The following is a 12557-nucleotide window of genomic DNA, read 5'->3' as shown; positions in this document are numbered from 1 at the left end:
CCAACAGGATATGATTGCCCCCCCCCCAGAAAAATATGTTCGCCATGAACATTTTAGTAAAACATCGCAACCTTCTTTCTCTCTTCAGCTTTTGTGCAGATTCCCAGCGAAGCGAATAGCTCAAATAAAGTTGGAGCACAAAAGACTTTGTTTCCTAGGTAACTTTCAAAAAGAAAAAAAAAAGTTTGGTGCATGCAAAACGAGAGACAGAAAAAGAGGGAGAGCGAGCGAGTGAGAGCTGGAAAGAAACCCCCACCACCAGAGGCCACATTTCCTAGGCGATTCCTTCCTTGAATAACAATGGGCTGGGAAACAAAGAAAGAATAGTGACCTGACTACGGGCTCTGACCAGCAGCCAAAAGCACGTTTTATTTAACGGTGACAGGGATAACTGGCTGCCAGAGAATCCTTTTGTCCTCTTCTCTTTTTTTGATTTGAGAAGTTTCACAGTTCTGATAAATATAGGGCAAGTCAGAATTTCTTCCCTTCGAACTATAAAGTCCAGGAGTGGCATTAGGTGATGCGTGTCTTGAACAGAGCCTTAATTGCAATTTAGGGGGGAAAAGTAAGTGGGAAAGACAGCCAAGGACACTGCTGTCTAAATCATACTTTATTTAATTCAAGTTAGGAAAATATCACTCTTAAAGTGGAGTTAAAAGAGTACCTGTTAGTTAGAAACAACAGTTTGCCATAGTTAAAAGACAGAAGAAAGTGTCTGGAGAGAGTGGGATAGGGCTGTGATGGAATGTTCTCAGAACCAGTACCTTTCTACTCCATGGGGTCATGTGGCAACACTCAGTGGGGGAGGGCGAACGGGTGCTGTTAAACTATGAACATGAAATGCAAAAAAAGAAAAAATTAAAAACATGCACACAACATACAGTACACCCTGGTTAAGCCAAGTCTGTAATATCAGTGAATGAATATATACTGGGATAGCTCCCTCCCTCCCACCCTCTCTCTCTCTCTCTTTCTCTCCCCCTCTCTCCTTCTCCCCCTCTCTCCTCCTCCCTCTCCCCTTCCTTCCTTCTGAATACGTCCCTATTTTATGAGAAGTAGCATAAATAGCGGTTAAGAGCACAGACTTTGGAGCTAGACTGTCTGAGTTCAGATCCTGGTTCTACCACTTCTTTGCTTTGTGGCCAGGGACAAGTATTCAACCTTTCTAAGGTCAATTTCCTCATTTGGAAGATAGGGAGATAACAGCATCTATCTACCCTTCAGGATTCTTTTGAGGATTAAATGAGTAAATATACAGAACAGACTGAGAAGAATGTTGGCACTCAATAAGCTCTCTAAGTCCGTGTCAGCTACTACCACCACTACTGCTACTATTATTATTGTCCTTACCTTGTAGCCGTGGCATATCTGTGACACTGTTTTTGCAAAATAGTGACTTTCCTTTAGCTCCCAATCCCAATTTGTTAATTTGGGAAATACTGAATTATTTTCCTTCCTTACAGTGAATTCATTTTCCTGTGAGCTTCTTGAAAGAAAATTCCCTGTGTGCAATGTCTTCCTCCAGGTTGCTTAAAATTTGCCTCTTCCTCATATTCATAGACTGTATTTGAAGACAAGACCAAGTCCAAGGGCATGTGACAAGGCCCCGCACTCAGGACACCAAGCTTTTTTGAGTAAGGGGCCCTACCTTTTCATTTTGCACCGGGCCCCACAAATTACGTAGCTGGTCCTATTTAGAGAATAATCAGGTAACTAGAATCCCCTTTTCAGGATCTACTGAGAAGGACGTTGAAACTCTTTTAAACTCTAAACCATGTCAGCTTTGGATTCAATTAGGCCTCTATTACAGCACTTTCCATATAGCATTGCTTTAACATAACCTGAACTATCCCTGGATGTGTCTTTTTCTTCTGTTAGATTATGAGTTCCTAGGGGTCAGGAGCCATATTTGATTTTCTTTTCAGTCTTCCATGACGCCAGCAAAATGCCTTCTCATTGTAAGGGCTCAACAAATTATTTTGTGCCTTTGAATGATATGAGCCCTGTGTGTTCTAACACTGATGGAAAACCCAAATACAGTAAGGACTGTGTTCAAGATATCAGGAGGAAGCAGACACCACAGAACCCACGGGTACTCACCATCTTAGTGCCGATAGGTGGAAGCAAATAGAGGAAACCACAAGCAGTGTTTGGTTCCATCAGAGGCTCAGTATTAATGTATTCCAGTTCTAACCTGTTCTTAAGCCTATGGCAGACATATGTTTTGGAGGTGGAACGCTCAAGGTCTAATTCTCTTCTAAGCTTCTAAATTTTAACTGACAGGGTTGCTCATTAATTTTTAAGCAAAGCAAATGCCATCTCCTCAGGCCCGGTTAACTTTGATCTCAATGTTATTTAAGATAAATGATTTTTGTAGGGTCTATGGCTCCCTCATTGAAAATGATTATTTTGGGGTGCCTGGGTGGCTCAGTCAGTTGAACATCCAGCTTTGGCTCAGGTCATGATCTTGAGGTTCGTGAATTCGAGCCCCGCGTCGGGCTCTGTGCTGACAGCTCAGAGCCTGGGGCCTGCTTCAGATTCTGTGTCCCCTTCTCTCGCCTCACCCCCACCCCTGCTTGTGCTCTCTCTCTGTCTTTCAAAAATGAATAAACATAAAAATTTTTTTTAAATAAAAAAAAAGGAAAAATGATTATTTTGACAGATGTGCTGTATGTGGCCTGAGTTCAAGCATTAACCTGGGTCTCTCCTAAGAATCAGTCACAGATAGTGATGTGCAGGTCTCAAGACGCTTGGGTATGCAAAATAGCAAACTCATGGAAGTAGGAAAAAGGGAGCCAGAAAACAAAGCCCACGTGGTAAAGGAACCTGTTTCCAAGAAACCAAAGGCTCCAGTGTCTCATGAAAGGATTTCAAAAAACTACACAGCAGGAAACTGCAGGGCATAACATATTAATGATATTAATATTAGTATGTTTGGTCATTTGCCTTAAATCTTCCAAGTCATCTCTCCTGTTGAGTATTTTTGCCAGGAGTGAGGGATGAGGAGTGGTTTTTATTTTTTCATCAGTTTTAGAAGCCCCTCCATCCCATTAAACAATCATGAGGTAACATCTGGAAGTGACTAAGGATGGCAAGTCCAGAGAGAGCTCAGTCCGTTCTGTTTTGGTCACCATCATGAAGTCAAGGTCTGTCTGTAATCTTTCACAGAAGATTGCTTCTCAGATAATCGGTCTCTCAGCTATTTCAATAGTAGCTCCATCCTCCAGCTTGTGAGGGCTGAAACTAGGTACTCTTGAGCTTGTGTGTGAAAGGACTGTGTTCTTTGGTTCCACCGCCCGACTAAAGCACTCAAGTTCCTGCAGATGGTCTGTTGATTTAGGGTATTTAAGCTTATAATATTCAAATGGACTTTCGTTTTATTTCTGCCATGAAATTAGTAACTGCTTGAGGGTAGTGTTTTAAAGCATTCTCTCTCCTAGGTGTTTGGTCAAAGGAAGCGAGAGCGTTCTGATTATTTCTGATTAGATTTTTACATGGTGAATGCAGTAATCAGTTCATAGAATTTTCTTCTCAATTATTTAAGAAATAAAACTGAAAGAAAACTGTTACCTCAGCACATCTCTGCACGGCCCAGCATGCCTCTCCTTAATGGGTGCAGATGGGTAAGGTGAGGAAAAGCCGCATGCTGGTCAAGCTTGCATGAGTTACATTATTCTGTATAGGCTCTATTTGAATGAATGCTATTGCTTATTCTTAGTAAGACTTGTAAGGGCAGAAACCATTTCTTGTTCATAACCATATTCCTACTGCCTTGGTACTGCTTAAACAAAATGTGTTGTACTGCCAGCTAGCACCCCCGTGTGCCTAGCATAAGCAAACAGAGAAATCCTCTCAAAAGAGAGAAGATCAAATTATTTCCACATAGAATTTTTCAGTATAACATTCAGCACAAAGTCAAAGATAACAAGGCAAGAGCAGGAGACCAGACAGCATGAGCAAGGAGCGTCCAAAACAATAGTTGATAGAAGCAGACCCATAGGGCCTCCTGCTCTTGAAATTACCACTGCATGCAGGAGTAGCAGTGAACAACCTAGGCTTCCCCAGAATACATGGGTGGGAAGATTGTTAGACCATTCATTCATTCATTCATTCATTTATTTATTCAAGAGCATTTCTTTGAAGGTCAAAATCAGCCCCAGTGGAAACAAACTGTCACATGAAAAATGATATCCCTCTCATGGGTATAGGCATGCTCAATGCACAATTCTTTTGACTTTTCTGTACTTCCAAATTTTCTCATAAACAAATGTTGAAGAAAAACACACACATAAAACTTTCTCCTTCCTTTTCTAGGTTCCCATTCTGGCCCTCCTACCACTGATTTTGAGAGGGCTTAGACTCCAAGATGCACCATTTTAGAATCAGCCACCGCTGGTCTTGCCCATCTTGTCCCTGACAAAAGATGCTTTTTGGATGCTTGCATCCCATTTCTGTCCCTGATGGCCCCATAATTTACACCCTCACATCCTTTCTCTACCTGCCCAGGAAACTGCTTCCACGAAAGCTAGAGTTATATATTTTTGGTCAGTGTTCAGAGCAGGAAATAACAGACATTATTAATTTCTTCACTTTTGTGGCTGTGAACAAGCATTTCTCCAAAGATCTCAAGATTTGCCCCCACCTTTGTCTTACTGCCAAAAGAAAAATATAATCTCTCCACATTTTACTTTCTTTTTGGTTTTATTTTATATGTTGATGGGAGCTTATTGTGCTTCAAAACTCTCCAAAAGACATCTGTTAAAATGTTGTGAGTATTTCAAAAGGAAATGTTTTGAAAATTTGGCTCTGGTGTGTGATCTAACTGATAACACATGGCATTTATAGCAGCTGACTTTGAGGGCTGATTTATTACTGTCGTGCTGTCTTAAACATGAGAAATATTTACTAGAGAATGGATGTTGTGGTACACTTTGGTAGGGGAATAAAACCTTAGAGTAAAGATGTTCATTGCAAGCCAAGTGGGTTCCCGGTGAGGTGATCTGGGCTCTTATTGTCACCCTACTCTGAGACTTACTTGTCCTTAGACCTGGTCCCTGCATTTATGCACAGCTTATAGCCCATTTGTGAGATGGAGGAGACCTTGTCTGCCTCAGATTTTTCTTTACTGGAGTGTGTGTATGTGTTGCACATAAACATGAAGTGTTTGGTCTTTCTGGAGGGCTTAAAGGAACACCTTCTTCACATAGCACCCTTAGTGCCACAGTTACATGGCACTTTTATTCCATGATGGTGTCCCACAGTCTCCTCGTGGCTGGCATTGTGCTCTTCCAGACATGTTTAATGACATCATTTCTGACTCATGCTGTGCTCCTCCCTTTCCTCTCTCCTCAACTCCAACATTTACCATAGGGAACAACCTTGGGAAAACAAAATGAAGTTAAGTAAAAGCTTAGGGCGCATCCTGTGCTTTCTCTGTCCTAAGCCTTTCTTCCCTTTCCTGGTGTTTCCTTTGTCACCACTCTCTCCCAGGCAGCAGGAGCCTTCATGCTTCCCCTAAGGAAGCTGCTGAATGCAGCACCCCCAAGTGCCCAAACCCTTCACGCCACGTTCCCAGCCAGCTGTGAGGGTAGACAGGAGCCCACAGGTGCATTCATGTTAATGTGCTGAGAACTCCTAGTGAAAAGCCCAAAGGAGCACGTCTCTGAAGCAGAATTCTGGACAGTGGTTATAGGCCAGGAGGGAGATATTTGGGAACAAGTGCCTACTAGGTTCTTTAACCACTTTACACATTACTATCTATTTAAAACAGCACAACTCATAAATGTGCAGGACTGGGGAAAACGGCCTTAATCATTGATAAATCTGCTTTTCCAAATCATAACTTTTTTTCTCTTCTCTGGTGGATATTGCCACCACCACTTCCTCACTTCTCCTGAGAAACACTTTGCAAAAGGAAATAGACAAAAGGCCAATAAGCATACGCAAGGGCCCTCAACATCATTTCTCATCAGGAAAATTCAAATGAAAACCACAAGCAAATACTGCTATATGCTAGAGAGGCTAAAATTAAAAATATTAATACACCAAGTGTTGACAAAGATGAAAAGCAAGTAGAGCTCTCATAAATTGATGAGGGGAGGGTAAAATGGTATAGTCATTTCAGAGACTGGCAATATCTAACAAACCTGACATATGTCTACCCTTTAATTCCTTCTTAGGTAAATGGAGGTAAGAAGAATGAGTATGTCCACAGAAAACCTTGCACAAAAATATTTACAGCAACTTTATTCACAAAGTCCCTCCCCCAAAACCCTCACAACTAGAAACACCTCAAATATCTACCAACAACAGAATGGGTAAACAAATTGGGGACTACTGTATTCATGCAATGCAGTACTACCCGGTAATAAAGAAGAATACAGTATTGCTACGTACAACATTGCCCTCAAAAAAGTATGTGGAGTGAAAAAAGCCAGACACCAAAGAGTATGTGCTCATTCACTTTTGAATCCCATCTTGTTGATAGACGTCTCAGGTATGAGATCCGTGTCTAGAGAGCAGAACACGAATGCAATGGCAACGGTGCAGTTTTTACCCAAAGAGAGGTTTTTTGAAAGATAGCAGGTAACCACAAAGAATCTCTCTCTCCTTTTGATCTCAGCTGGAACTGAATGCAAATTCTTAGGGTGATGGAATGCAAAATGATTTTATGTATTTTAAAGTTCAGGAACATTTTGTTTAATGGTGTTCTATGAATGAAGCGATTTAAATGTGCCGAGCATAACAAAATTCTACTTTGAAGCCTGTGTGGAAGGTAGTCCCCATGTGAATGGAAAAGAGGGCTCCAGGGAGGCTGGGACGGAGAGCACTTCCTGCTGCTGCTCAGTCACTTATTCATGGGAGTTGCTCTGGACTGTCAGGGAGAACACAAAACAAGGCCTACTGGGCCACGACCACTGTGATGTTGACGCCAGTGAGTGTCTTATTCATCCCCTGTGGCCAGCTTTGCCAGTTAGTGGGGTCACTGCCAAGGGCCATTCAGCATCAGTCCTCAAAGGTTGCTAGCACCAAATAAAAGACATGAGTGGGGAAAAGGCAGGCCAGGCTTTGAAGTGGAGGGAAGAAGGAGGCTTTGAACTCCTGCAAACAGCGCAAATACCCTCACCCACAATGGCCCAGAGGTGCGGGGAGAATTCTTCCCTCACCCTCCTGCCTTGCCATCGCCTGGGGGCTCTGAGGTGTGCGGTAACTGAAGACATGTTGTGTATTTGGTCTCACTCCAACTGACACTTTTCCCTTCTAACTCATGCCAAATGTGGCGAGAACTCGGTAGGGTCCTACTTGACCTTATCCCAGCAAATTAAACAAAATAAAAAAGATAAAACTTTCTTATGCACGTGCCATGCATGTCCCGCCTTTACTTTTTTCCCTGTTTTTCCCCCTTCTTTAAATTGACTCTTTTTTTTAGTATAGCTCTGTGTTATCATGTGCACAGACTCACATAACCCTCCCACAATCAGGAGTCAGAACATGTCCATTACTTCAAAAAGGTCCCTTGTGCTGTCCCTTTAGAGTCACAGTCTCCCCCAGCTCTTAGCCCCTGGCAACCAAGAGTCCATTCTCCTTCGCTATGGTTTTGTCATTTTGAAAGTGTCATATAAATGGAATCCTACCTTTTGAGCCTGGCTTCTTTCACTCAGCATAATGCCTTTGAGATCCATCCAAGTTGTTGTGCGTATCAGCAATTCATTCCTTTTTATTGTGAGTAGTATTCCATTATCTGCTTAGACTCTGAACAGTGAAATGTCTCAGGCATGCAAGAAAATGGGAACCTGAGAATATTCTGTGATGATGTGTACAAACAAGTAATTTTATTCGCTGTTCCACAGCCAGGCTAATGTTTTAAAAAGAAAGAAAGAATTCCAACGCTAAAACCTGCAACAAGGAATTTTCTTTATTTCTCATAATATTTGTTGTTAACTGCACTTATTGGCTAATGCTTTCATTAGCTATTGTGCTGCCTATTAAGCTGTCGTCTGTCAGCTGCAAATCTCTTCTTCCATGCTCTGTTATGCTGGGACCCTGCAAATAACCCTTCTTCACCAGCTGCTCCCTGTTAGGTTCTGCCCTAGGAGTGTGAGCTCCTTTCTGCAGTTACTATCTCTGTGTCACCTCAGTTTCCCATGTGCTGTGTCTGCTTTATGGTACCTTCCCTATGCTGAATTCTCTCTGTTAAAACAACTGGTGTGGACTCTTTTTTCCTGGCTGGACCCTGACTGATCAAGTATGTGGTACCAGGCTTTCACCCCTGGCTTACTTAATGTCTAAGGCATCTAAAGTAGTGGGCTAATTCTGGTTCCTTAGTCCATGAGGAAAATAGGAACCGGTGTGATCGTCCGTGGGGTGTCAGCATGATAATAATCTCTGCAACTTATGGCAGAGAACAGGAGAACTAATGTCTCAAAAGCAAACTGCTTCTGGTGATTCTCGAACATGGGTATAGAGGGAAAAAGTATTTACTGGTGTCAGTAGCTGTATAGTTCCACGTCCTAGGTGCTGTGCTGATTTGCTCCAAGAAAAATCCTGTATCACAACAATGGCTACAAGTAAAGTCACAAGCTACTTTTAGCCGGTCTCCTAGATCTGTCTACCTTTTGCAAGACCAGACACCTGAATTAAATGGAGAGTGTGATAGGCATCACCACTCCTGTGATCTTAGATTTGAAACTAACTTCAGGCTCCTCTCTCCCTACTACACCAAGAAGGAACCTCTAGAAATTGAGGAAGTTAATCCTATACATGCACAGTCTGGTATCTTTATAAAGCACCGCTCTTTCTGATCATGTTATTTCTGTGCTCAGAACTCTTCAATGATTTCCTATGTCTATGGAATAGAGTTATACTTTTTAGTCTGACATTCAAGGTCCTTCAAGATCTGGTCAATTGAAGCGTTGCAGCCAAACCAAAGTATTTGAATTTATGTATACGCACTTCATCTTCTCCTGCCTGTGTGAGCTTGCTCTCATAGTTTCCTCAGCCTATAATCCTTCTCCTGCCAGCATTCATATCCAAATTCTACCCCATCCTTCAAGGCCTTTTCAGTTCCTTTATCATGAAGTTTAATCCTAACACCCAACCCCATGCTAACACCACACCACAGGTGTTAGGTGTTAACACCTTATACTTGATAATATCCAGGCACTCTGCATGGCAGAGATTATGTCTCATTTTTATATCCATTAATTTTTTCAAAATGAAGGAATAAGTAAGAGGCCGTGATGGGAGAGAGGGCATTCCAAGTGGGGATACTGCTTTAAGAGTGCAGGATATTATCTCAAGAAGCACATGTGGTTTGGTTTGGCTGAGGTCTAAGGCCTGTACAAAGGACTTTCGAGAAATCCGTCTGGAAAGGCAAGTTAGGACCAGATTGTACAGAGGATGGAGAGTTGGGTGAAAGATTTGAACTTATTTCTCTAGGCAGAATGGAGGAATTGAAGGTTTAGGATTAGGGAAGAATTTTTATGTCAAAGATTCTCATACCAACATTAGAATTTTTCTTAATTGGCTTAAAGGAGCAAACTGGGTGAGATAATGGAAAACACTTAAACTGCAGCAAGAGGGATTTAATTTAGGTGGACAGAACCATTTTGAGACAGGTCATAAAACAACAGAATATTTCTGAGAGAAAACTATGAAGATGTTTTATAAAAGCAGAACACCTGTCTAGGACATTGTGGTATGTGTAATTCTTTTTTTTTTTTTAATGTTTATTTTTGAGAGAGAGAGCGCACGTGAGTAGGGGAGGGGCGGGCAGGGGGACGGAGGATCTGAAGCGGGCTCCGTGCTGACAGCAGACAGCCCATTGTGGGGTTTGAACTCATGATCTGTGAGATCATGACCTGAGCTGAAGTTGTACGCTTAACTGACTGAGCCACCCAGGCGCCCCGGTAGGTGTAATTCTTTTATAACAAAGGAATGGCTTGGTCAGCATTTCTCAGTCCCAATCTTGTAAACCAAGAGAATATCAGAAATCTCTAACAAGAACTCATGGAAAAAGGGAAGGAAGGGAGAGGCTGGATGAGAGGAGACATAGCTGGGGATGGGAGAGAGAGTGAGACCGTGAGAAGGTCTTTATCCCAGGGTGGGTCAAATACTGTTGAAATGCCCCTCCTACCAGCTCTAGTCTTGAAGCCCTCCCTTGGCTTGGATCTCCACTCCCAGTCTTCTAATTCTTCTGTAAGCCAGTTTAGTTTTTCTCATAAGCTGCTTTCTCCTAAGACCTATTTTCTTCTTCTTGATAGAAAATGAGAGTGAACATGGTCATTGTTTATATCTGGGCTATGGCCAAGGAGGTCTGAGTCCTAGTTTGAGTAATTTCCTTCATTTACATCCCAGCAAAGCTGTTGGAATGTCCCCTATCCTTAAGATGCACCTCCTTGGTAAGAAGAAAAGTATGATTTGACACAATTTTCTGTTAAAATCCCTGGATGCCACAGTGTAGTAAGTTAGAAAAGTACTATCATGATATGAAATGACAAAGAATCCCTGATATTCTTCCCAGGCTAATTGTATGAAGTCTGACAAAGAGTCTAACTGTGAACACAATATGTTGGAAGAGTTAACTGTCAATCCTGTTGATAAGGATTTAGGCCTCAGTGTTCCCCAGGGACCTGATCAGCTTTTGCCATAGGGCTCCATCTCATGTCAAGCTCTGTCATCTGCTACCACAGAGACCATTAGATATTCTACCCTTGGATCACTGATGAAGCTTGGAGAGGGACACTTGGTGAGATTGCTGGAGTCTCTTACCACATTTGAGGAAGGATGATTTCCATGCCTATATGTCTAGACATCAGAATCTAAGCAGGGACTTAGACTCCAAGGGTCCCCATGGACCTGACTGCAAGTTGAATGCAGCAATAGGAGATGTTTCAGCTCAAGTGCCAATGACTCTGATCAGTAGCGGCTGTCTGGCCTACTCAGGAAAGTGCTGTGATCTATTGATAATGCCTGGCTTCAGCTTGCACAGGGGAAGAGCAAACCAATGTCTCAAGTATTGGCACACCTAGGCCTGGACCAAGGGACCTTACTGATGACAACAGATGAGCTGGACATCTCATTCAGCAGAGGACAAGGGTGCACTGCTATGACAGACTGTCTCCACACTCTGAAATGGGAATCTGTGCCCTGAGGGTGCCCTAGGGGCCAGGGTGTCATATATCATAGCAGCGTCTAATCATCTTAGATTTGATTCTCTTTGGTCTTCTGAATTTTGCTATGTATGTATGTATGTATGTATGTATGTATGTATGTATGTATGTATTTAATTGAGAGCGAGAGAGAATGAGCCGGGGAGAGGGGCAGAGGGGGGGAGAGAGAGAGAATCTTCTGCCTGGTGCAGGGCTTGATCCAATAACCCTGGGATCATGACCTGAGCCAAAATCAAGAGTTGGGTGCTCTGAGCCACCCAGGCACCCCTGAATTTTGCTATTTAAAGAAATTATGAACTAAGCATGTCCTGGTTGAACTTACTTTCTTGAGAAGCCATATATCTGTCATAGGTACTGGGGCATAAGTCCCAACCCAGTAACTGCGTAATATTTATGGCTGAGTGTATGTGTATATACATACATGTGTATACATATAGATATATATTTTTTATTTTGAAATAATCGAATACAGAGAAGTTGCAAAAATTAATAGAGAGGATTCCCATATACTCTTTTTTAAATTAAAACAATTTTTTAACGTTTATTTTTGAGAGAGAGAGAGACAGAGAGACAGAGCTTGAGCAGGGGAGGGACAGAGAGAGAGGGAGACACAGATTCTGAAGCAGGCTCCGGGCTCCGAGTTGTCAGTACAGAGCCCGACATGGGGCTTGTACTCACAAACTGTGAGATCATGACCTGAGCCGAATTCAGATGCTTAACTGATTGGGACACCCTGACACCCTTCCATATGTTCTTTATGCAGCTTTTCCTAATGTTACAATCTTATATAACCATACTACATATATTGAAAGCAGGAAATTAACATTGGTAAATATTATTTACTAATCTCTTTATTTGGCTTTTTCCAGTTTTCCCACTACTGTCCTTTTTCTGGTCCAAGATCCCATATTGCATTTAGTTGTCAGATCTCCTTAGTATCCTTCAGTTTGTAGTAATCCCTTAATCTTTGTCTTTCATGATCTTGACACCTTCAGAGAGTACTGGCCAACTATTTTCTAGAATGTTCCTCAATTTAGGATTGTCTGACATTTTCTTCTGATTAGATTGTAGTTACACATTTTTGTCAAGAATCCCACAGAAGTGCCATCTCACTGTATTATATCAGGAGGTTCATATATAGCTGTGCCCTTTTACTGGTGATGTTAATTTTGATCATTTGGTTAAGATGGTGTCTGTCAGCTTTCTGCAGCTAAAGTTACTGTTTTCTGTTTGTAATCAACAAATATATTGTGGGGAGAAACTCTGAGACTATGCACACATCCTATTTCTCAACATAATGTCACCCAACTAATTTTAGCATTCATCAGTGATTTTCCCCTGTAAAATTGTTACTTTCATATTTGGCTAATGGTGATTTTTAAAATT

General features: G+C 41.9%; 1 protein-coding gene and 1 long non-coding RNA gene across 4 annotated transcripts in view; one reads left to right on the top strand and one right to left on the bottom strand.

Moving 5' to 3' along the window:
- Window positions 1–12557, bottom strand: part of NHS (NHS actin remodeling regulator) — a 339891-nt gene that overhangs the window by 15529 nt on the left and 311805 nt on the right. For 2 of the 3 annotated variants that reach the window (XM_043570099.1, XM_043570101.1), the window contains exon 4: window positions 765–827. The exons of the other annotated variant lie outside the window; for it this stretch is intronic. In XM_043570099.1, the coding sequence (XP_043426034.1) occupies window positions 765–827 (63 nt within the window). The remainder of the gene's footprint in view (window positions 1–764; window positions 828–12557) is intronic. 3 annotated transcript variants of the gene reach the window in all.
- The window catches only part of LOC122477232, a 50320-nt gene that overhangs the window by 17058 nt on the left and 20705 nt on the right, over window positions 1–12557 (top strand). The window lies entirely within an intron of this gene.

Source organism: Prionailurus bengalensis, chromosome X (genome assembly GCF_016509475.1).
Source record: "Prionailurus bengalensis isolate Pbe53 chromosome X, Fcat_Pben_1.1_paternal_pri, whole genome shotgun sequence".
NCBI lineage: Eukaryota > Metazoa > Chordata > Mammalia > Carnivora > Felidae > Prionailurus > Prionailurus bengalensis.
Note: the sequence above shows the minus strand (reverse complement) of the source record. Positions and strands in the feature narration are given on the sequence as shown.